Source organism: Gallinula chloropus (genome assembly GCF_964237585.1).
Source record: "Gallinula chloropus genome assembly, chromosome: 3".
In the NCBI taxonomy this organism is placed as follows: domain Eukaryota; kingdom Metazoa; phylum Chordata; class Aves; order Gruiformes; family Rallidae; genus Gallinula; species Gallinula chloropus.
This window is the reverse complement of record NC_140087.1, coordinates 77,686,441-77,710,815: the sequence shown is the minus strand read 5'-3', so window position 1 is coordinate 77,710,815 and position 24,375 is coordinate 77,686,441. Positions and strand designations below refer to the sequence as shown.

Below are 24,375 nucleotides of genomic sequence, written 5' to 3'. Positions count from 1 at the left end.
TCCCCAGACACCAGCGTTCCAGAACCAGGTCCCAAGATCATGCAATCTAGAGAGATGAGATCCTGAGTGCGCCCTGCTACCAAAAAGCAGGAGTTAAAAACAAGCAAGCAAACAACCCCTGCTAAAAAAAGCTTCAGAAGGTTTAGATCAGGCTGCTCGGTTCTCATTTCTTAGTGTAGGGATGCACCAACACCTGCTGCTTTCAGCCCTCCCTCTCTTCTCTCATCACTTCTCCCTTCTGTATGGTGAGGGACTGGCACGTGCCTCCCTCACTCTGTTCCTTGAATCTCAGGGTCAGAAGTGCTTTCTTGGTCCCCATGTAAGGCAAACCCTTCACTTCTCACAAGATGGGCAAGAAAACCATTTCTTTTCTATTTTTCCAATATCCCCTTTCCTATGAGGCCACAGCTTACCTCTCCACAGCTTCTGTAGGACACCTTCTGCCCACTTACTGTCCGGCACCCCATATGTCCCCCAAAACCCCTTGCCCTGAGCCCCTCTCCTTCACCTCTCCAGGGCTGCCCCAAAGCACTGGGAGGCAATCCGATGGCACCGGTCACCGCGCCTCACCAGTCCCTTGCATAGGGTGAGGGACACAAGGGACAACAGGCAAGAGACATCTCCTGAAATGGGAAGAGAAATTGAGCTCCAGGGAGGGGGCGATTTCTCCTGTCGTGGGACTGGGACTCTGAGCTTGGCCAGGACATCTCAGGTATCTGCCAGTGCACCCGCAGCTCCCAGAGACTTGGAAAGGGCCCACCTGGCAGGTCTCTGCTTCTTGTCTGGCTCAAGAAGCCGCCTAATCCTTTACTTCCAGCGCTTCCAAAACCCATCTCTTACTTCACGGGCAAATGTGTGTCAGTATAAACATGTAGGTGTGTTTGCATGTCTCTTGCTTTCTCAGTCTGCATTCAAATACAGGCTTTTCATTTTCACAGTTACAAATTGCAATTACGCATGGGTTTTATTTCTTTGGTGTCTCTGCAGCTTCTTCAGGAAGAGGAACTCAAGGTACAAAACTTTTGGAAAATATTAGCCTTTTAATGACTACAAATATTAAATACTATCCTTAAAAAATATCTCAAATCAAAAGCTATAAACTCTTGGATAAATTCTGTTCCTCAGGCAGGCAGAATAAAACCAGCACATCTGCTGTTGCCTTCACGTCCCCCTCTCCACACCTCTGCGTCGCTGCTTGAGCACTCCAAGCCTTTGCTCAGCATTCAGCTCTTAAGATGTCAGTGAGGCTTTTTGCCACATGCTGAGGTTGGCTGGCAGCGCACTCCTGCAGCTCGGAGCCCATCAGCTGGTAGAGGGCCACTGCAAGCTTGGTCACCACAGCCTTGATGTTGCCAGTCCGCACAGGCAGGACGCTTCTTCCCAAGAGGAACCAGAGCGTGGGCAGGCCGTAGAGCTTGGCAGCTTGGGGTCTCCGGGGATAAACCCATGTCACAAGCTCTGTCGGGCAAGAAAGAAAAGCTTCTTAACAACCTTAAAGCAAACAACAGTATTATACCCCTTTCAGAACAGACAAACCCCTGCCAAATACATTTTGGTATATGCCTTCTGCAGGAGGCACACGCCTTATCAGCTGTTCCACTATGACAAGGCATTCCCTCTAAATATTCCCTCCAACACTTCTTGACTCAGAAGGGGAGAGCAGCTGCAGCAGGTGATACCTGAGATGTGTGCTGTGACGTCAAGCAGAGCTTGGCCACTGAGCGACCGCACTCGTTGGGCCAGGGCTTGCAGCATCAGCGTGTTATCTGGAAGAGAAACAGTCATTTCTGCTCACTCTTCTGAGGTTCTAAGGCACCAAAAGTAAAGAGGGGGAGAGGGGAGGGCAAGGGTAAGGGCACTTTCTACAATAAAATTCTTCCAGTTTCTGAGTCCTTTTCTTCTGGTTTTCCTCAAGCTTACTTTGAGGATTATGAAATTAAAAAAGAAAATTTCTCCTTTCACATTTGTCAATCCAAACCTGAGTGCTCTACAAGCAGCTGTGTTAAACATCGCACATCAGAGCCCTCACAATTGAAATCACATGTAAGCAGTGAAGAGCTTGAACCTCCTGGAGCTTTGCAGAAGCAACCTTCTCTCTCCTCAAAGGACAAGGGTGAGAAAGCTGACACGTCCCCATGTCCATAACTGTTGCCTGCATTGGTCTGCAAGAGTCCAGCCTCATCAGTTTGATCAGCCAAGCAAAGTTTTCCTTGCAGCATCAGAACTTTTTTCACAGACAGCACAAGCTATCAGCAGACTCGGGGTTGAGTTGGCTCCGAGGCAGAGGAGTCAGAGCTCAGCCTTACCTAGGTGAGCAATGCATGCTTCCAGCACCTTCGTGGCTGCAGCATAAATCCCCGACTGCTTTGAGTTCAGGTTCTCAGTGACCGCTAGCACCAGGGAGACCAGCACTGGGTGTAAGGCATCTCTGAGCATGGGTATCATCAAAGCCAGGACCTCTAGTGCCTGCTGGTTCACTTTTTTGTTGCAATCCCGAAGTCTCAGGCCAAACACATCAAAAATCTGTTCAGAAAACAAAGAAGATGAAAGCTGGATTCAAATGTCTTTCTTTCAAGAAGGGATGTAGAAACAAGTACCCAGCAAGATAACCGGGTAACACAATCCTTCCTGTCAGGGCAGCACTTGCTAGCACAATGTCACTGCTTTCCCGGGGGCTACTAAGGGCTGGGAAGGGCCTTAAGGGGGAAGGAGCAGTAGAGATCCCCTATGTACCTGGACAATGTTGTTGGAAAGGAGCTGGGGGCTGCTCTTGCAGTACTCTAGTAGGAGCCCCACTCCCTCCAGTCTTGATTCAAAATCCTTGTCTGACAGGAGCCTGTAAAGCTCCTGCAGCTGGTTGGTTTCTTCCGCAGTCTGAAGTGACCTGTGACACACAGCCCGACGGGGTAAGAGGCGTCTGTCAGAGCCACATCTCAAGCTGAAAAATAAAAGGAAGATGTGTAGGACAAGGCAACAACCTCTGTCCCGCCTCATCTCTACCAGAAAGAATTTCCTGAGGAACAGGCTGGTAAAGCTTGTCGTGTGCTTTGTCGGATAGAATGGAAGTGCTCAGTACCCTCCATCAGAAGGCAGCTCATCCTGAGGCATTGTTAAACTGCTCTTCCTAGGATTCTTGCGGACCTTGGCAGATGGAGCCTCACATTTACGACCTTCCACTCCCTATAGAAGAAAAACATGAAGCTATAGACTATCAAATATTAAAGTGTTTGCTTAGAACACAAGTAAAAACCAGGATCAAGGCTACCAAGACATGCTTAGGGAAACATGTCATAGAGAGGGAGAGATGCCAGCGATTCAGGGATGTCTGCTCTTTGTTTCCAAAAACCCAAGGCTGTAGGTGCTACCATAATGGGCAGCAGTAGAAAATCCTGAATTCATTAGTCTTGAGCACAAAGAGGAATTTGGTTCACACTCACTCTCCCTGTTCCTGCAGAGTAAGTCAAAAGGAATGGGGGTGAGGGTTGGGGAAAATGGAGGCAGGGGAGAGAGTTTCTTCTGGATGCTGAATTGATGAAGGTTCTTCCAGCTCCACAGCACATGACAACACAGCGGGATTGTGATTGCCCTGTGCATCTTTTGTATATTTGCAATTTCTCCTTCCCTTTCCTGTTTGGGGCTGATCTTCAGAATGCACACACATCATTTCTAACCATACTAGTTCCTTCACTGTCTGCAGATAAACAGGCTGAGGTGCAACACTTCATTCCCAAGATCAAAACGATTCAGTGGAAGAAGAAATAAGATCGGGTATCTATAATCTCACATGAGTATTCTCACTTCTTGCAGAAAAGAGGCATTTCTCCTGCCAAGTACTTACTTTCTTCTTGATTGTTTCCATGACTTGTTTCAAATCATGTGAGGGGCCAGACTGGTTCAAATACTTGGCAAACTTTGGATGACTCATCAATACATTAAGCATCTGCCGTCCATAATACCTGACACAGGAAAGAGAAAAAGGAATGGCTGCTTTTGCATCTGAGCGTTCCTCTCTCTTCTCCCCTGGCAATAAGCCAGGAAAACGCGCCCATGAAATAAGCTGAGATCTTAAACTCGTCACGTGTAATGCCTATTACCTATTCAGCAAAGAGATACTTAGTTCCACTTACTGCCACTGCCCAGGAAGCCACCCTTCTCTGGCTGAGGGAGAAACTGGGCTAAATCGCCTCACGCTTGCTATTTACGATTCTGTACTACATGTATGCAGAGGGGCAGCTAGCTGCTTGTGTGTTCTTAGCATCTAGTAATTTAAACTAAGAATCGAAATAGGGGGGATTGGGTTTGGCGCTATGAAATTGTAACTGATCAAGATCGCCACCTTGTGTCCTGATGAGAATCCTGAGCGAGCCTCACCACCGTGTTCACCAGCTCGTCGGTATTAATGTGTTTGCCTGAGAGGAGCTTCTTAGCCCCGATTGTTTCTATCGTCGTCAGGAGGTGTTCAGCCGCACACTTCCGCACCATGACATTGCGGTGCCTGCAAACAAGAGAACAAGCACTGGAACAGAGGGAAAGGGAAAGCCAGGAGCACAGGCTTTGCTCACAGCATGCTCCCTGTCCTAGCTGAGGAGGAGGCATGTGTTCTCGCTGCAGCTTTTGCCACCTGCACAAGATCCTGGCCTCAGATAAATACAAACGTTGGCATTTTACAAAGGAAGGGAAAGGGAGGAATTCCAGCTCCCTGGACTATGTGACAGCTCAGTTCCTTTCATTTCCCTCTGTCTGAGAGGCAATTCTGGGAAAGACAATTCATCCTGACCGGTCAGGGGGCTCCCAGGACACTGACAGAACTGCAGCAGGATTCAGGCTTATCCCACCTGTTTATCTCCACTCTGCTTTTGCAGGGGCAGGGAGCAGGGGCAGCTTCTGCAAGAAGCAGCAAGCTGCTACTGCAGGCCCAAGAGAGCAACCGCCAGCCGGGCGCAAGGCCGGACGTGCCGCTGAGCAAGGCCGAGCCCATGAGCAACGGCCACAGTGCCTCTGGGAATCACATTTAGGAGAAAAAAACCCCACAAGCAGCCGCTTTTTGCCCCTAGACAAGGGAGTGAGGAAATGTAACAAAGTCTGCAGGCACCACAGTCACCGCAGTGGGGTGGGGGGACAGAGGCCCATTGCAGGCGCCAGAGAGAAACCTGCAAATCTGCACAGCCAAGGACAAAAAATGGCGGGAAAAATCCCTGTGGGGCAGGAAGCTGCAGAATATCCAGCCACACAACCAGTTTGAGCTTTGGGAAGAGGTACGTTGCAATGTTTTGCCCTTTTCCAAAGCTGAGGAAAGGGTAGCGGTCGTTTTAGCCACGTTGTCCTTTCCAGAGGGTGGGGAGCCTGTTTGAAACAGGCCCGGCACAAAGATCTGATGGTCAGCACTTGCTTCAGCTATCCCTTGGGTGTCAGCCTGGGAAGCTGCCTGTAAAATGGCTTACCAGGTTAAGGCTAACCTGCAGCAGCACTTTGGAGAGAAAATGGAGCTGCAACGACAGTGGTGGTCAGGCTTCTCTCAGCAGGGGCCCCGCCTGTTGAGCAGGCTGTGCTGCACCTAGCAGGTTCTCCCCCACACGCTCTGTGTGCCAGCAATGAACCTCCTTATTTCTCAAGTTAATGGGATAATGATGCTGGGTTTTAACTTGTGCCTCTGTGCTTAGCACTGCGAAAGATCAAAGGGTGCTCACTGCTGGAACTGCCACTGTCCCTCCTCCCTTTGTGAAAACAAAGGGAGTGAAGTTGACCAGAGAACCTAACCACCGGGTTCACGCATGGTGCAGGAGAAAGGACCCTTCCCGACCAGCATTCCCCTTCTGCCTCCCATCCCTTCCCCACACACACACAAAGGCAAACGATAGCATGAAGAGAAGAACTACTTACTGGATTCCACTCGCCATGAGAGCAGTCATGGCTCGTGCAGGAGTCACATTCTGCACCATGAGCCCCAAGGATCGACTGGCTCCTTTCTGGATGAAATCACTGGAGTCCCCCATCCTCTGGAGCAAGGCCTGACATATCATATCAACGTCATGGTCCATTTTCTTCTTCAAGGTCCTGAAGAGCTCTCCGAGTGTGCCAATTGCAAAGCGAGATACCTTGGACCGCAGGTTGTTCACCTGGGGAAGTCATGAAGGGAAATGTAAGAATCACCCGGTAAAGGTACTCACTTCCCCCCAGGAAAAGGCCAAGGAAGCACAGTAAGAGCAAGCAGAAGAGACCACAGGCACAGAAACACACTTACTCTGACACAAACAACTTCACTTTTACAATACAATTTGAAGGAGACCGAACGCCTAAGCATAAAGTGTGCTGCTCAGCCCATAATGCTTACTGCTTGGATTTTAGGCCCTTTTATGAAGACAAGCAAATTCATTAAAGCAAGGGTTGGGTTTTAAGATCGAGGGACAAGATGCTAAATAGCTCAAAGAGGAGGCAGACAGATGCCCTCCGTGCCAGTCAGGATATCTATATGTACAGACAGATCCTACAGAACAAGTGACATATTGCCATTTTTAGGCCTCATTTTCTTAATAGCTACGAGGCAGACACTGAGTAGAGAAGTAAAGGAAGAAGCACGTGTCTACTCTACGCCCCATGGATGAGGCACAGGGGACACAGTTCAACACATTGTTCTTACCTCTTTGCTAACTGCCAAAGAAACATCACGAAGTCTGGGAAGAAGGACTTCGGAGTGGCGGATAGCCAGGCACCTGATGCTGAAGAGTCCCTTTGCCTTTTGCTCCCTGAAAAGCCATTTCAAGAAAGATTCATTTTTCTCCCCACCCAAGAACTGGGCAGTGAAATGCCCAGGCTGTCAGCTGGCATGTGATACATTCACTGTTTCGCTGGGACTGCAGGCCAGGACTGGGGACCCTTCCCCACTGCGGTCCCTGAGTGTTAACCCAGACTCCCACACTTGCAGCAGTTCTCTGCACCTCACAGGGCACCAAAAAGGAAGGGGGAAGAGAAAAGGGAGAGGGGCCAGACAAAGAGGCTGCACAAGGAGAAGGATTGTGGAAGGGGTTTCACCGTTATCTCAGTGTGAATGGAGCCCTAGTGACTCGATGCTGACCCAGAAATCAAAAGGACAAACAACATGCCTCTGGAATTCTCAGGACTCTACTCTTGTCTGTGTCTACCTTTTTTAAAAAAATTTTCTTCCCTCCTTCAGGGGAAATGACAGGCTGGGCATCTCTGCACCATGGCTTAGTGCATTTCTCAGAAAAAGCAACTCCCTGCAGGCGCTCACTTGCAGGACTCACTTGCAGGAGGACATAGGGAAGCAAATCAAAAGCTTATACTGGGACTGCTTTGGAGTGGTTTCACTAGTTCCTTTTGGACATCTGAGCTGCCTGGCCTCGGAGGCACTAGAAAAAAGCTTCTCATTTACCTGCACACTGACAGGGAGAAAGAGCAAACAAGGTGTTTTCTTACCAGTCATCGCTGCTGAGCCATGTCAGGGCATTGAGCAGCTCCTGCTGTGGTTCAGCAAAGGGTCTGACTTCCCAGGCACTTCCCTCCTCTGCCTCCTCTTCCCAGTCCAGGAAGTCCAGAGCAGTGGCAGGCTGCGACATCCCTGTTAGGACAGGGTCAGGCATCAGCATCGCATACCCCGGGGCAAGGCATCCCACCTGAGGAGCAGCTCCCAGGGCACAGTGTGATGTGTCACCCTCTGAATCTGAGAGTGCCTCTGTTTCCATTTGCTTCAAATGTTCTAGAACGCAGGGAGCTGAGCGCACATACATTTTAGCGTGCTCTTGGGAAAGAAGTTGTTTCTGGAATGAGGCAGTTTGTGCTTCTTGTGCAAGGAGAGAGCTGGTGGTGGGGCTGCAGTGGAGTGGGCTCACCTGAGGAATTGTGCTGGAACTTGCCACGCTGGTGGGTGACAGGGATGCTGGGGAGTGGGCACCTGGTGACACCCTTCCTGGAGGCAGAAAGAGAGCTCTGCTCTTTGCACGCATCGCTCGTGCTGGGGTCACTGCAAACTGCCCCCTTGATAGGTGGTAGGTGAATGCCTGCAGAGACCAAAAAGGACCTTGTAAGTGGAGAGTGGTGGGCAGGGTGGCTGGGGGCTTAGAAAGGGCTTTTTTTAGTCTTTGCTTAGTTTTTAATCAGTTGGAAGCAGCAGTGCTGAGGTACTGACAGGCTGACTCCTGCTCTTAACTCTGAGGGCAGAGTGATTGCAAAGAATGTTTATCAATACAGTGAGAGGCGCTTTATTTTATATATATATATAACATTATATATATATATGTCATATTTTATATGTATATATATATATAATTCCTCCCAGATGGAGCTAGGTCACATCCCTTTGTCATCTCAAACAACTCCCAGTGCACACTAACATGAGAGAGTGACCCCAAAAATCGTTGAATCGTAGAACACTGTGGGTTGGGAGGAGCCTTTAAATGCCATCTAGTCCATCTTCAGCTACATCAGGTTGCTCTGTCTAACCTGACCTCCAACACCTCCAGTGCAGTTATGCTTTCCCTCAGAAAGCATTAGGAAAACTCGGTAGGGCTTTTCTTTCTTTTGCTTTCCAGTTTCAGCGGCTGCACAGGGACAGGATGCGTTTCAACCAACCAACCAAACTTCCACAGTGCCACCCATGGGTCAGGATTCCAATGGTCATTTCGGGACAGCCACTCCCTGTACCTACCACCAGGTTGAAGGGTCTTCTCTTCATTTCTCCTGCCTGATCTTGGCCTTAAGAAAATGAAGGATAAAAGAATATGTGAGGAGAGAGAAAGAGAAGCGGGGTACAGCATTCAAGGAGCTAACCTCTCTTAGCATGGCCATTCTGATGAAGGAGGGGATGCAACCCATAAAACCAACACTATACGAGGCGGATTAATTGCCTTTACACTTCCAGTTGTTGATTGCTCACCAAGCTCTAGCTGAAACACAGGAGTCATTTTTCACTTTGGGCCTTACCTATCCAATTCTGCTCTCTCTCCTTTTGCAGCCAAGCGCCTCACGCTGTTACATACATCCCCTCTGAAGCAGCAAGAGATGGGAAGGCAGTCTGGAGTCTGCACTGAGGGCGACTACCTTTATGCTGCTCCACAAGCCTCCCTTTGTCTGCCCACGCCTTAAACTGATGACAGTATCTTGTTCCACGTGGTAGTACCACTGCTGTCTCCCGAGAGTAATACTACAGCTCGCTGCTCTTTCACAAAGAAAAAGGGGTTTTGGAGTCCAGTGAGGACCTGCTTTTAAGGTACTCTTAAATCCTGCCTCCTCCTGCCCACCACCAGCCCTGATCTGAAGAGCGTTTGAGGCGGGTTTTGACATCGTGCTGGATCCACAGAGATACACAAAATGGTGCATGCAGAGAAGTTTCCCTAAAGATACTGGAGAGCTGACTGTGGACAATAAGTGCGAGGTGAACGGCTTCTTGGAGGATCAGGCGCTTGGACTTACCACATCTTCAGGGTCTCTTGGCAAGGCAGGTGCTGAGCCCTGTGGGGAGGGACTGCAGTGCTGCCAGGAGCCCCGTCAGATGGACCTGGTGACACAGGGATAGCGGAGAGCAAAGGCGGCAACTTCTCCCAAGGCCCACTTCTGGGTCTGACTTCCCAGGCACTTCCCTCGTCTGCCTCCTCTTCCCAGTCCAGGAAGTCCAGAGCAGTGGCAGGCTGCGACATCCCTGTTAGGACAGGGTCAGGCATCAGCATCGCATACCCCGGGGCAAGGCATCCCACCTGAGGAGCAGCTCCCAGGGCACAGTGTGATGTGTCACCCTCTGAATCTGAGAGTGCCTCTGTTTCCATTTGCTTCAAATGTTCTAGAACGCAGGGAGCTGAGTGCACATACATTTTAGCGTGCTCTTGGGAAAGAAGTTGGTTTTGGAATGAGGCAGTTTGTGCTTCTTGTGCAAGGAGAGAGCTGGTGGTGGGGCTGCAGTGGAGTGGGCTCACCTGAGGAATTGTGCTGGAACTTGCCACGCTGGTGGGTGACAGGGATGCTGGGGAGTGGGCACCTGGTGACACCCTTCCTGGAGGCAGAAAGAGAGCTCTGCTCTTTGCACGCATCGCTCGTGCTGGGGTCACTGCAAACTGCCCCCTTGATAGGTGGTAGGTGAATGCCTGCAGAGACCAAAAAGGACCTTGTAAGTGGAGAGTGGTGGGCAGGGTGGCTGGGGGCTTAGAAAGGGCTTTTTTTTTTTCCTTAGTTTTTAATCAGTTGGAAGCAGCAGTGCTGAGGTACTGACAGGCTGACTCCTGCTCTTAACTCTGAGGGCAGAGTGATTGCAAAGAATGTTTATCAATACAGTGAGAGGCGCTTTATTTTATATATATATATATATAATTATATATATATAATATAGTATTTATATATATAATTCCTCCCAGATTTAGCTGGGTCCAATCCCTTTGTCGTCCCAAACAACTCCCAGTGCACACTAACATGAGAGAGTGACCCCAAAAATCGTTGAATCGTAGAACACTGTGGGTTGGGAGGAGCCTTTAAATGCCATCTAGTCCATCTTCAGCTACATCAGGTTGCTCTGTCTAACCTGACCTCCAGCACCTCCAGTGCAGTTATGCTTTCCCTCAGAAAGCATTAGGAAAACTCGGTAGGGCTTTTCTTTCTTTTGCTTTCCAGTTTCAGCAGCTGCACAGGGACAGGATGCGTTTCAACCAACCAACCAAACTTCCACAGTGCCACCCATGGGTCATTTTGGGACAGCCACTCCCTGTACCTACCACCAGGTTGAAGGGTCTTCTCTTCATTTCTCCTGCCTGATCTTGGCCTTAAGAAAATGAAGGATAAAAGAATATGTGAGGAGAGAGAAAGAGAAGCGGGGTACAGCATTCAAGGAGCTAACCTCTCTTAGCATGGCCATTCTGATGAAGGAGGGGATGCAACCCATAAAACCAACACTATACGAGGCGGATTAATTGCCTTTACACTTCCAGTTGTTGATTGCTCACCAAGCTCTAGCTGAAACACAGGAGTCATTTTTCACTTTGGGCCTTACCTATCCAATTCTGCTCTCTCTCCTTTTGCAGCCAAGCGCCTCACGCTGTTACATACATCCCCTCTGAAGCAGCAAGAGATGGGAAGGCAGTCTGGAGTCTGCACTGAGGGCGACTACCTTTATGCTGCTCCACAAGCCTCCCTTTGTCTGCCCACGCCTTAAACTGATGACAGTATCTTGTTCCACGTGGTAGTACCACTGCTGTCTCCCGAGAGTAATACTACAGCTCGCTGCTCTTTCACAAAGAAAAAGGGGTTTTGGAGTCCAGTGAGGACCTGCTTTTAAGGTACTCTTAAATCCTGCCTCCTCCTGCCCACCACCAGCCCTGATCTGAAGAGCGTTTGAGGCGGGTTTTGACATCGTGCTGGATCCACAGAGATACACAAAATGGTGCATGCAGAGAAGTTTCCCTAAAGATACTGGAGAGCTGACTGTGGAAAATAAGCGCGAGGTGAACGGCTTCTTGGAGGATCAGGCGCTTGGACTTACCACATCTTCAGGGTCTCTTGGCAAGGCAGGTGCTGAGCCCTGTGGAGAGGCACTGCAGTGCTGCCAGGAGCCCCGTCAGATGGACCTGGTGACACAGGGATAGCGGAGAGCAAAGGCGGCAACTTCTCCCAAGGCCCACTTCTGCAGCACAGCAGAGATGCCTGGAAAGACCAGAACACAGCGCTCAGCCTGAGCATCCAGCCTGCCCCCTTCGACTCCCACCTGGCATCTATCTGGCAGGCTCCTTACCCTACTGCTCTGTGTAAGGACCCTCTGCCTGATGAAATCACTTCAGGCTCCCCATGCCATTGCTAGGAAGGGGGGTGGAGGGAGCAGGGTGTGACGTGCACCCTTTCTTACTATCCCAACATCCTTGTCACAGACAGAGAGCCAGATCAAGACCAGAATTGCCCCTTCCCATCACTCGCTCCTGCGCAGATCCATCGAAGAGAATGAAGGGGGGTCTCTGAAACCTAGAAACAGTACTAGAGAGAACTGTGCAGGGGGACGTGGCTCTAGAACTCAAGCAGCGCACTGTCCCGCTGAGCCCTTCCTTGGCTCACTCAGTGACTTCCCAGGGATTGCACCACAAGTGCTCCATCCCCAGCCCACGAACTCAGAGGCTCCATCACCCGGGTTGTGAATATGGACTGAGAAGAAGCTGCAGGTGAGGTCGAAGGGAAGAGCTGAGTTAGCTGACCTCGTGCCTTTACAATCAACCCATCTGATGAGCCGGGCACTCAAGATTCTTCAATCAGTCAAGGAAGCTCAGCTTGTTTGTATCCTTCATAAAGCCAACCTACTCTGACACAGAGCCAGCACATGAGGACCAGCCTCCAAGAACCATTTCTCTCTGAAATCAAGGTGCTTTTTACATTTGGCTGGGCCATCAGTGCATATTCCAGCCCTTCCCATCCTTACCTCCTTCTTCAGGGATCCAACAACTGCCACAAAACTGCAAGTCTGAGTCAGTGCTTCCGCCGCGCAGAGCTGTGTATCTGGGTTGGAAGTTGGGAATGCTCCCACGGTAGACAGCAACTGGCGCGTGGTACTTGTCTTCCAAATGAGGACAGCACAAATTGCTGAAATCTGCGGGATCTGATACCGAGAGGTGAAAACACACTCCTCTCCTCACCACCGCAAAGAGGAAGACTGAGACACCAGTGGTGCCCTGGGGCTCTAAGCCCTAGCCTTACGTGACCTCACAGTACTACAGCACAACCACAACATACTCAAATTTGCATGTGTGTTGCTAGTTGCCCATCCACAACCACAAGATTTCTTTCCTCTCCTTTCATTGGATGTATTGGGTTGCAAGGGACTTTTTAAGTGAGCAGGGACATCTGCACTAGATCCGGTCACTCATAGCCCTACCAAGCCTGACCTTGAGTATCTCCAGGGATGGACCCTTCAGTAGTTGAGGACAGCCGCTCAGTTATTGCTGTAGAACAAATCAGTCCACGGCAGGTGGCAAAAATACCAGATAAAAGATACGCTCTTGGATCAATCTCTCTCTGCCGTAAGCATGGGGAGATCCTAACCATGCCAGTGAGGTGTGTGGTCACCTTCCTGTCACTGCTGCGCACAATAGAGCTAAAGCAATGCACTCTGCTCTCAGAGGTGAGCAGGTACACGCAGCTCTCCCACTGGCACTAGAAATACCAACACCAGCTCCACCATGATCGTCTCCATGGGCTGCAGGGCAATCTGTCTCCTCAGTGCTTGTAGTGTCTCTGCCCTCCTCCTCACTCACCTTGGTGCCTGCACGGCTGCTTACATCTTCTCACTCCCTTCGGCTGGTGTTTTCTCTCTCTTGGGCCTGCAGAGAGCTTCTAGCTGCTTCTTGCAGAAGCCACCCCTGCAGCCCCCCTTCTCCACCAGAACCCAGCCACACAAAACTACAACATCTGGTAAAACAGATCTCAGGTGGTAGCAAACTGCAGGTCATGATGAAGTGACATGCTTCAAGATCTGATGTTTAACCTCAGCACCCTCTGACATTCTGAGCGATTGAGCCTTAGCATTTGGGTGCACACACACACACTTTGTGCAGCTCCATCCTGCCCACAAAACAACTATATGGTCCCACGCTGCTCCTGTTAAGCTGTTTGAAAACTTTCTCGAGCTGGGAAACTCAAATGATCCAGCAGATCTGCAAGGACTACGACTTCCACCAGGCTCTGCAAGATCCCCAGACACCAGCGTTCCAGAGCCAGGTCCCAAGATCATGCAATCTAGAGAGATGAGTCCCTGAGTGCGCCCTGCTACCAAAAAGCAGGAGTTAAAAACAAGCAAGCAAACAACCCCTACTAAAAAAAGCTTCAGAAGGTTTAGATCAGGCTGCTCGGTTATCACCTCTTAGTGTAGGGATGCACCAACACCTGCTGCTTTCAGCCCTCCCTCTCTTCTCTCATCACTTCTCCCTTCTGTATGGTGAGGGACTGGCACGTGCCTCCCTCCCTCTGTTCCTTGAATCTCAGGGTCAGAAGTGCTTTCTTGGTCCCCATGTAAGGCAAACCCTTCATTTCTCACAAGATGGGCAAGAAAACCATTTCTTTTCTATTTTTCCAATATCCCCTTTCCTATGAGGCCACAGCTTACCTCTCCACAGCTTCTGTAGGACACCTTTTGCCCACTTACTGCCCGGCACGCCATATGTCCCCCTGAAACCCCCTGCCCTGAGCCCCTCTCCTGCACCTCTCCAGGGCTGCCCCAAAGCACTGGGAGGCAGGCAGATGGCACCGGTCACCGCGCCTCACCAGTCCCTTGCATAGGGGAGCACAAGGGACAACAGGCAAGAGACATCTCCTGAAATGGGAAGAGAAATTGAGCTCCAGGGAGGGGGCAATTTCTCCTGTCGTGAGACTGGGACTCTGAGCTTGGCCAGGACATCTCAGGTATCTGCCAGTGCACCCGCAGCTCCCAGAGACTTGGAAAGGGCCCACCTGGCAGGTCTCTGCTTCTTGTCTGGCTCAAGAAGCCGCCTAATCCTTTACTTCCAGCGCTTCCAAAACCCATCTCTTACTTCACGGGCAAATGTGTGTCAGTATAAACATGTAGGTGTGTTTGCATGTCTCTTGCTTTCTCAGTCTGCATTCAAATACAGGCTTTTCATTTTCACAGTTACAAATTGCGTTTACGCACGGGTTTTATTTCTTTGGTGTCTCTGCAGCTTCTTCAGGAAGAGGAACTCAAGGTACAAAACTTTTGGAAAATATTAGCCTTTTAATGACTACAAATATTAAATACTATCCTTATAAAATATCTCAAATCAAAAGCTATAAACTCTTGGATAAATTCTGTTCCTCAGGCAGGCAGAATAAAACCAACGCCGCTGCCAGCACATCCACCGTTGCCTTCACGTCTCCCTCTCCACACCTCTGTGCCGCTGCTTGAGCACTCCAAGCCTTTGCTCAGCATTCAGCTCTTAAGATGTCAGTGAGGCTTTTTGCCACATGCTGAGGTTGGCTGGCAGCGCACTCCTGCAGCTCGGAGCCCATCAGCTGGTAGAGGGCCACTGCAAGCTTGGTCACCACAGCCTTGATGTTGCCACTCCGCACAGGCAGGACGCTTCTTCCCAAGAGGAACCAGAGAGTGGGCAGGCCGTAGAGCTTGGCAGCTTGGGGTCTCCGGGGATAAACCCATGTCACAAGCTCTGTCGAGCAAGAAAGAAAAGCTTCTTAACAACCTTAAAGCAAACAACAGTATTATACCCCACTTCAGAACAGACAAACCCCTGCCAAATACATTTTGGTATATGCCTTCTGCAGGAGGGACACGCTTTATCAGCTGTTCCACTATGACAAGGCATTCCCTCTAAATAGTCCCTCCAACACTTCTTGACTCAGAAGGGGAGAGCAACTGCAGCAGGTGATACCTGAGATGTGTGCTGTGACGTCGAGCAGAGCTTGGCCACTGAGCGACCGCACTCGTTGGGCCAGGGCTTGCAGCATCAGCGTGTTATCTGAAAGAGAAACAGTCATTTCTGCTCACTCTTCTGAGGTTCTAAGGCACCAAATATAAAGAGGGGGGAAGGGAGGGCAAGGGTAAGGGCACTTTCTACAATAAAATTCTTCCAGTTTCTGAGTCCTTTTCTTCTGGTTTTCCTCAAGCTTACTTTGAGGATTATGAAATTAAAAAAGAAAATTTCTCCTTTCACATTTGTCAATCCAAACCTGAGTGCTCTACAAGCAGCTGTGTTAAACATTGCACATCAGAGCCCTCACAATTGAAATCACATGTAAGCAGTGAAGAGCTTGAACCTCCTGGAGCTTTGCAGAAGCAACCTTCTCTCTCCTCAAAGGACAAGGGTGAGAAAGCTGACACGTCCCCATGTCCATAACTGTTGCCTGCATTGGTCTGCAAGAGTCCAGCCTCACCAGTTTGATCAGCCAAGCAAAGTTTTCCTTGCAGCATCAGAACTTTTTTCACAGACAGCACAAGCTATCAGCAGACTCGGGGTTGAGTTGGCTCCGAGGCAGAGGAGTCAGAGCTCAGCCTTACCTAGGTGAGCAATGCATGCTTCCAGCACCTTCGTGGCTGCAGCATAAATCCCCGACTGCTTTGAGTTCAGGTTCTCAGTGACCGCTAGCACCAGGGAGACCAGCACTGGGTGTAAGGCATCTCTGAGCATGGGTATCATCAAAGCCAGGACCTCTAGTGCCTGCTGGTTCACTTTTTTGTTGCAATCCCGAAGTCTCAGGCCAAACACATCAAAAATCTGTTCAGAAAACAAAGAAGATGAAAGCTGGATTCAAATGTCTTTCTTTCAAGAAGGGATGTAGAAACAAGTACCCAGCAAGATAACCGGGTAACTCAATCCTTCCTGTCAGGGCAGCACTTGCTAGCACAATGTCACTGCTTTCCCGGGGGCTACTAAGGGCTGGGAAGGGCCTTAAGGGGGAAGGAGCAGTAGAGATCCCCTATGTACCTGGACAATGTTGTTGGAAAGGAGCTGGGGGCTGCTCTTGCAGTACTCTAGTAGGAGCCCCACTCCCTCCAGTCTTGATTCAAAATCCTTGTCTGACAGGAGCCTGTAAAGCTCCTGCAGCTGGTTGGTTTCTTCCGCAGTCTGAAGTGACCTGTGACACACAGCCCGACGGGGTAAGAGGCGTCTGTCAGAGCCACATCTCAAGCTGAAAAATAAAAGGAAGATGTGTAGGACAAGGCAACAACCTCTGTCCTGCCTCATCTCTACCAGAAAGAATGTCCTGAGGAAGAGGCTGGTAAAGCTTGTCGTGTGCTTTGTCAGATAGAATGGAAGTGCTCAGTACCCTCCATCAGAAGGCAGCTCGTCCTGAGGCATCGTTGAACTGCTCTTCCTAGGATTCTTGTGGACCTTGGCAGATGGAGCCTCACATTTACGACCTTCCACTCCCTATAGAAGAAAAACATGAAGCTATAGACTATCAAATTTTAAAGTACTTGCTTAGAACACAAGTAAAAACCAGGATCAAGGCTACCAAGACATGCTTAGGGAAACATGTCGTAGAGAGGGAGAGATGCCAGCGATTCAGGGATGTCTACTCTTTGTTTCAGAAACACAAGGCTGTAGGTGCTACCATAATGGGCAGCAGTAGAAAATCCTGAATTCATTACTCTTGAGCACAAATAGGAATAAAGGAATCTGGTAGGGGACAGGCCTTCTTAAAGGGAACAGTGGGAAAGTATTTGACTCTCTGGAGGTTGGCCCATTGTGTTACGTGTTGATTTGGTTCACACGCACTCTGTTCCTGCAGAGTAAGTGAAAAGGAAGGGTGGCGGGGGGCTGGGCGGATAGTGGTAGGGAAAATGGCAGCGGGCGAGATAGTTTCTTCTGGATGCTGAATTGATGAAGCTACATTAATGGGCAGCAGTAGAAAATCCTGAATTCATTAGTCTTGAGCACAAAGAGGAATTTGGTTCACACTCACTCTCCCTGTTCCTGCAGAGTAAGTCAAAAGGAATGGGGGTGAGGGTTGGGGAAAGTGGAGGCAGGGGAGAGAGTTTCTTCTGGATGCTGAATTGATGAAGCTTCCTCCAGCTCCACAGCACATGACAACACAGCAGGATTGTGATTGCCCTGTGCATCTTTTGTATATTTGCAATTTCTCCTTCCCTTTCCTGTTTGGGGCTGATCTTCAGAATCCACACACATCATTTCTAACCATACTAGTTCCTTCACTGTCTGCAGATAAACAGGCTGAGGTGCAACACTTCATTCCCAAGATCAAAACGATTCAGTGGAAGAAGAAATAAGATCGGGTATCTATAATCTCACATGAGTATTCTCACTTCTTGCAGAAAAGAGGCATTTCTCCTGCTAAGTACTTACTTTCTTCTTGATTGTTTCCATGACTTGTTTCAAATCATGTGAGGGGCCAGACTGGTTCAAATACTTGGCAAAATTTTGATGACTCATCAATACATTAAGCATCTGCCGTCCATAATACCTGACACAGGAAAGAGAAAAAGGAATGGCTGCTTTTGCATCTGAGCGTTCCTCTCTCTTCTCCCCTGGCAATAAGCCAGGAAAACGCGCCCATGAAATAAGCTGAGATCTTAAACTCGTCACGTGTAATGCCTATTACCTATTCAGCAAAGAGATACTTAGTTCCACTTACTGCCACTGCCCAGGAAGCCACCCTTCTCTGGCTGAGGGAGAAACTGGGCTAAATCGCCTCACGCTTGCTATTTACGATTCTGTACTACATGTATGCAGAGGGGCAGCTAGCTGCTTGTGTGTTCTTAGCATCTAGTAATTTAAACTAAGAATCGAAATAGGGGGGATTGGGTTTGGCGCTATGAAATTGTAACTGATCAAGATCGCCACCTTGTGTCCTGATGAGAATCCTGAGCGAGCCTCACCACCGTGTTCACCAGCTCGTCGGTATTAATGTGTTTGCCTGAGAGGAGCTTCTTAGCCCCAATTGTTTCTATCGTCGTCAGGAGGTGTTCAGCCGCACACTTCCGCACCATGACATTGCGGTGCCTGCAAACAAGAGAACAAGCACTGGAACAGAGGGAAAGGGAAAGCCAGGAGCACAGGCTTTGCTCACAGCATGCTCCCTGTCCTAGCTGAGGAGGAGGCATGTGTTCTCGCTGCAGCTTTTGCCACCTGCACAAGATCCTGGCCTCAGATAAATACAAACGTTGGCATTTTAAAAAGGAAGGAAAAGGGAGGAATTCCAGCTCCCTGGACTATGTGACAGCTCAGTTCCTTTCATTTCCCTCTGTCTGAGAGGCAATTCTGGGAAAGACAATTCATCCTGACCGGTCAGGGGGCTCCCAGGACACTGACAGAACTGCAGCAGGATTCAGGCTTATCCCACCTGTTTATCTCCACTCTGCTTTTGCAGGGGCAGGGAGCAGGGGCAGCTTCTGCAAGAAGCAGCAAGCTGCTACTGCAGGCCCAAGAGAGCAACCGCCAGCCGGGCGCAAGGCCGGACGTGCCGCTGAGCAAGGCCGAGCCCATGAGCAACGGCCACAGTGCCTCTGGGAATCACATTTAGGAGAAAAAAACCCCACAAGCAGCCGCTTTTTGCCCCTAGACAAGGGAGTGAGGAAATGTAACAAAGTCTGCAGGCACCACAGTCACCGCAGTGGGGTGGGGGGACAGAGGCCCATTGCAGGCGCCAGAGAGAAACCTGCAAATCTGCACAGCCGAGGACAAAAAATGGCGGGAAAAATCCCTGTGGGGCAGGAAGCTGCAGAATATCCAGCCACACAACCAGTTTGAGCTTTGGGAAGAGGTACGTTGCAATGTTTTGCCCTTTTCCAAAGCTGAGGAAAGGGTAGCGGTCGTTTTAGCCACGTTGTCCTTTCCAGAGGGTGGGGAGCCTGTTTGAAACAGGCCCGGCACAAAGATCTGATGGTCAGCACTTGCTTCAGCTATCCCTTGGGTGTCAGCCTGGGAAGCTGCCTGTAAAATGGCTTACCAGGTTAAGGCTAACCTGCAGCAGCACTTTGGAGAGAAAATGGAGCTGCAACGACAGTGGTGGTCAGGCTTCTCTCAGCAGGGGCCCCGCCTGTTGAGCAGGCTGTGCTGCACCTAGCAGGTTCTCCCCCACACGCTCTGTGTGCCAGCAATGAACCTCCTTATTTCTCAAGTTAATGGGATAATGATGCTGGGTTTTAACTTGTGCCTCTGTGCTTAGCACTGCGAAAGATCAAAGGGTGCTCACTGCTGGAACTGCCACTGTCCCTCCTCCCTTTGTGAAAACAAAGGGAGTGAAGTTGACCAGAGAACCTAACCACCGGGTTCACGCATGGTGCAGGAGAAAGGACCCTTCCCGACCAGCATTCCCCTTCTGCCTCCCATCCCTTCCCCACACACACACAAAGGCAAACGATAGCATGAAGAGAAGAACTACTTACTGGATTCCACTCGCCATGAGAGCAGTCATGGCTCGTGCAGGAGTCACATTCTGCACCATGAGCCCCAAGGATCGACTGGCTCCTTTCTGGATGAAATCACTGGAGTCCCCCATCCTCTGGAGCAAGGCCTGACATATCATATCAACGTCATGGTCCATTTTCTTCTTCAAGGTCCTGAAGAGCTCTCCGAGTGTGCCAATTGCAAAGCGAGATACCTTGGACCGCAGGTTGTTCACCTGGGGAAGTCATGAAGGGAAATGTAAGAATCACCCGGTAAAGATACTCACTTCCCCCCAGGAAAAGGCCAAGGAAGCACAGTAAGAGCAAGCAGAAGAGACCACAGGCACAGAAACACACTTACTCTGATACAAACAACTTCACTTTTACAATACAATTTGAAGGAGACCGAACGCCTAAGCATAAAGTGTGCTGCTCAGCCCATAATGCTTACTGCTTGGATTTTAGGCCCTTTTATGAAGACAAGCAAATTCATTAAAGCAAGGGTTGGGTTTTAAGATCGAGGGACAAGATGCTAAATAGCTCAAAGAGGAGGCAGACAGATGCCCTCCGTGCCAGTCAGGATATCTATATGTACAGACAGATCCTACAGAACAAGTGACATATTGCCATTTTTAGGCCTCATTTTCTTAATAGCTACGAGGCAGACACTGAGTAGAGAAGTAAAGGAAGAAGCACGTGTCTACTCTACGCCCCATGGATGAGGCACAGGGGACACAGTTCAACACATTGTTCTTACCTCTTTGCTAACTGCCAAAGAAACATCACGAAGTCTGGGAAGAAGGACTTCGGAGTGGCGGATAGCCAGGCACCTGATGCTGAAGAGTCCCTTTGCCTTTTGCTCCCTGAAAAGCCATTTCAAGAAAGATTCATTTTTCTCCCCACCCAAGAACTGGGCAGTGAAATGCCCAGGCTGTCAGCTGGCATGTGATACATTCACTGTTTCGCTGGGACTGCAGGCCAGGACTGGGGACCCTTCCCCACTGCGGTCCCTGAGTGTTAACCCAGACTCCCACACTTGCAGCAGTTCTCTGCACCTCACAGGGCACCAAAAAGGAAGGGGGAAGAGAAAAGGGAGAGGGGCCAGACAAAGAGGCTGCACAAGGAGAAGGATTGTGGAAGGGGTTTCACCGTTATCTCAGTGTGAATGGAGCCCTAGTGACTCGATGCTGACCCAGAAATCAAAAGGACAACCAACATGCCTCTGGAATTCTCAGGACTCTACTCTTGTCTGTGTCTACCTTTTTTAAAAAAATTTTCTTCCCTCCTTCAGGGGAAATGACAGACTGGGCATCTCTGCACCATGGCTTAGTGCATTTCTCAGAAAAAGCAACTCCCTGCAGGCGCTCACTTGCAGGACTCACTTGCAGGAGGACATAGGGAAGCAAATCAAAAGCTTATACTGGGACTGCTTTGGAGTGGTTTCACTAGTTCCTTTTGGACATCTGAGCTGCCTGGCCTCGGAGGCACTAGAAAAAAGCTTCTCATTTACCTGCACACTGACAGGGAGAAAGAGCAAACAAGGTGTTTTCTTACCAGTCATCGCTGCTGAGCCATGTCAGGGCATTGAGCAGCTCCTGCTGTGGTTCAGCAAAGGGTCTGACTTCCCAGGCACTTCCCTCCTCTGCCTCCTCTTCCCAGTCCAGGAAGTCCAGAGCAGTGGCAGGCTGCGACATCCCTGTTAGGACAGGGTCAGGCATCAGCATCGCATACCCCGGGGCAAGGCATCCCACCTGAGGAGCAGCTCCCAGGGCACAGTGTGATGTGTCACCCTCTGAATCTGAGAGTGCCTCTGTTTCCATTTGCTTCAAATGTTCTAGAACGCAGGGAGCTGAGCGCACATACATTTTAGCGTGCTCTTGGGAAAGAAGTTGTTTCTGGAATGAGGCAGTTTGTGCTTCTTGTGCAAGGAGAGAGCTGGTGGTGGGGCTGCAGTGGAGTGGGCTCACCTGAGGAATTGTGCTGGAACTTGCCACGCTGGTGGGTGACAGGGATGCTGGGGAGTGGGCACCTGGTGACACCCTTCCTGGAGGCAGAAAGAGAGCTCTGCTCTTTGCACGCATCGCTCGTGCTGGGGTCACTGCAAACTGCCCCCTTGATAGGTGGTAGGTGAATGCCTGCAGAGACCAAAAAGGACCTTGTAAGTGGAGAGTGGTGGGCAGGGTGGCTGGGGGCTTAGAAAGGGCTTTTTTTAGTCTTTGCTTAGTTTTTAATCAGTTGGAAGCAGCAGTGCTGAGGTACTGACAGGCTGACTCCTGCTCTTACCTTTGAGGGCAGAGTGATTGCAAAGAATGTTTATCAATACAGTGAGAGGTGCTTTATTTTATATATATATATAACATTATATATATATATGTCATATTTTATATGTATATATATATATAATTCCTCCCAGATGGAGCTAGGTCACATCCCTTTGTCATCTCAAACAACTCCCAGTGCACACTAACATGAGAGAGTGACCCCAAAAATCGTTGAATCGTAGAACACTGTGGGTTGGGAGGAGCCTTTAAATGCCATCTAGTCCATCTTCAGCTACATCAGGTTGCTCTGTCTAACCTGACCTCCAACACCTCCAGTGCAGTTATGCTTTCCCTCAGAAAGCATTAGGAAAACTCGGTAGGGCTTTTCTTTCTTTTGCTTTCCAGTTTCAGCGGCTGCACAGGGACAGGATGCGTTTCAACCAACCAACCAAACTTCCACAGTGCCACCCATGGGTCAGGATTCCAATGGTCATTTCGGGACAGCCACTCCCTGTACCTACCACCAGGTTGAAGGGTCTTCTCTTCATTTCTCCTGCCTGATCTTGGCCTTAAGAAAATGAAGGATAAAAGAATATGTGAGGAGAGAGAAAGAGAAGCGGGATACAGCATTCAAGGAGCTAACCTCTCTTAGCATGGCCATTCTGATGAAGGAGGGGATGCAACCCATAAAACCAACACTATACGAGGCGGATTAATTGCCTTTACACTTCCAGTTGTTGATTGCTCACCAAGCTCTAGCTGAAACACAGGAGTCATTTTTCACTTTGGGCCTTACCTATCCAATTCTGCTCTCTCTCCTTTTGCAGCCAAGCGCCTCACGCTGTTACATACATCCCCTCTGAAGCAGCAAGAGATGGGAAGGCAGTCTGGAGTCTGCACTGAGGGCGACTACCTTTATGCTGCTCCACAAGCCTCCCTTTGTCTGCCCACGCCTTAAACTGATGACAGTATCTTGTTCCACGTGGTAGTACCACTGCTGTCTCCCGAGAGTAATACTACAGCTCGCTGCTCTTTCACAAAGAAAAAGGGGTTTTGGAGTCCAGTGAGGACCTGCTTTTAAGGTACTCTTAAATCCTGCCTCCTCCTGCCCACCACCAGCCCTGATCTGAAGAGCGTTTGAGGCGGGTTTTGACATCGTGCTGGATCCACAGAGATACACAAAATGGTGCATGCAGAGAAGTTTCCCTAAAGATACTGGAGAGCTGACTGTGGACAATAAGTGCGAGGTGAACGGCTTCTTGGAGGATCAGGCGCTTGGACTTACCACATCTTCAGGGTCTCTTGGCAAGGCAGGTGCTGAGCCCTGTGGGGAGGGACTGCAGTGCTGCCAGGAGCCCCGTCAGATGGACCTGGTGACACAGGGATAGCGGAGAGCAAAGGCGGCAACTTCTCCCAAGGCCCACTTCTGGGTCTGACTTCCCAGGCACTTCCCTCGTCTGCCTCCTCTTCCCAGTCCAGGAAGTCCAGAGCAGTGGCAGGCTGCGACATCCCTGTTAGGACAGGGTCAGGCATCAGCATCGCATACCCCGGGGCAAGGCATCCCACCTGAGGAGCAGCTCCCAGGGCACAGTGTGATGTGTCACCCTCTGAATCTGAGAGTGCCTCTGTTTCCATTTGCTTCAAATGTTCTAGAACGCAGGGAGCTGAGTGCACATACATTTTAGCGTGCTCTTGGGAAAGAAGTTGGTTTTGGAATGAGGCAGTTTGTGCTTCTTGTGCAAGGAGAGAGCTGGTGGTGGGGCTGCAGTGGAGTGGGCTCACCTGAGGAATTGTGCTGGAACTTGCCACGCTGGTGGGTGACAGGGATGCTGGGGAGTGGGCACCTGGTGACACCCTTCCTGGAGGCAGAAAGAGAGCTCTGCTCTTTGCACGCATCGCTCGTGCTGGGGTCACTGCAAACTGCCCCCTTGATAGGTGGTAGGTGAATGCCTGCAGAGACCAAAAAGGACCTTGTAAGTGGAGAGTGGTGGGCAGGGTGGCTGGGGGCTTAGAAAGGGCTTTTTATTTTTCCTTAGTTTTTAATCAGTTGGAAGCAGCAGTGCTGAGGTACTGACAGGCTGACTCCTGCTCTTACCTCTGAGGGCAGAGTGATTGCAAAGAATGTTTATCAATACAGTGAGAGGCGCTTTATTTTATATATATATATATATAATTATATATATATAATATAGTATTTATATATATAATTCCTCCCAGATTTAGCTGGGTCACATCCCTTTGTCGTCCCAAACAACTCCCAGTGCACACTAACATGAGAGAGTG

General features: G+C 49.8%; 2 protein-coding genes across 2 annotated transcripts; both read right to left on the bottom strand.

Moving 5' to 3' along the window:
• Positions 1-1,216: 1,216 nt before the first annotated feature.
• Positions 1,217-7,574, bottom strand: LOC311189461 (TOG array regulator of axonemal microtubules protein 2-like; the record flags this gene model as incomplete). The annotated part of the gene is made up of 10 exons (XM_084261125.1): positions 1,217-1,458; positions 1,680-1,766; positions 2,307-2,523; positions 2,734-2,938; positions 3,077-3,180; positions 3,839-3,956; positions 4,337-4,495; positions 5,881-6,116; positions 6,638-6,743; positions 7,435-7,574. 10 exons carry the CDS (start codon positions 7,572-7,574, stop codon positions 1,217-1,219), a joined length of 1,614 nt encoding a protein of 537 aa, XP_084117251.1.
• A 7,315-nt stretch (positions 7,575-14,889) lies between these two features.
• LOC311189460 (TOG array regulator of axonemal microtubules protein 2-like) lies at positions 14,890-21,525 on the bottom strand (the record flags this gene model as incomplete). Its single annotated transcript, XM_084261124.1, has 10 exons — positions 14,890-15,131; positions 15,354-15,440; positions 15,980-16,196; positions 16,407-16,611; positions 16,750-16,853; positions 17,790-17,907; positions 18,288-18,446; positions 19,832-20,067; positions 20,589-20,694; positions 21,386-21,525. 10 exons carry the CDS (start codon positions 21,523-21,525, stop codon positions 14,890-14,892), a joined length of 1,614 nt encoding a protein of 537 aa, XP_084117250.1.
• Between the last annotated feature and the right edge of the window lie 2,850 nt (positions 21,526-24,375).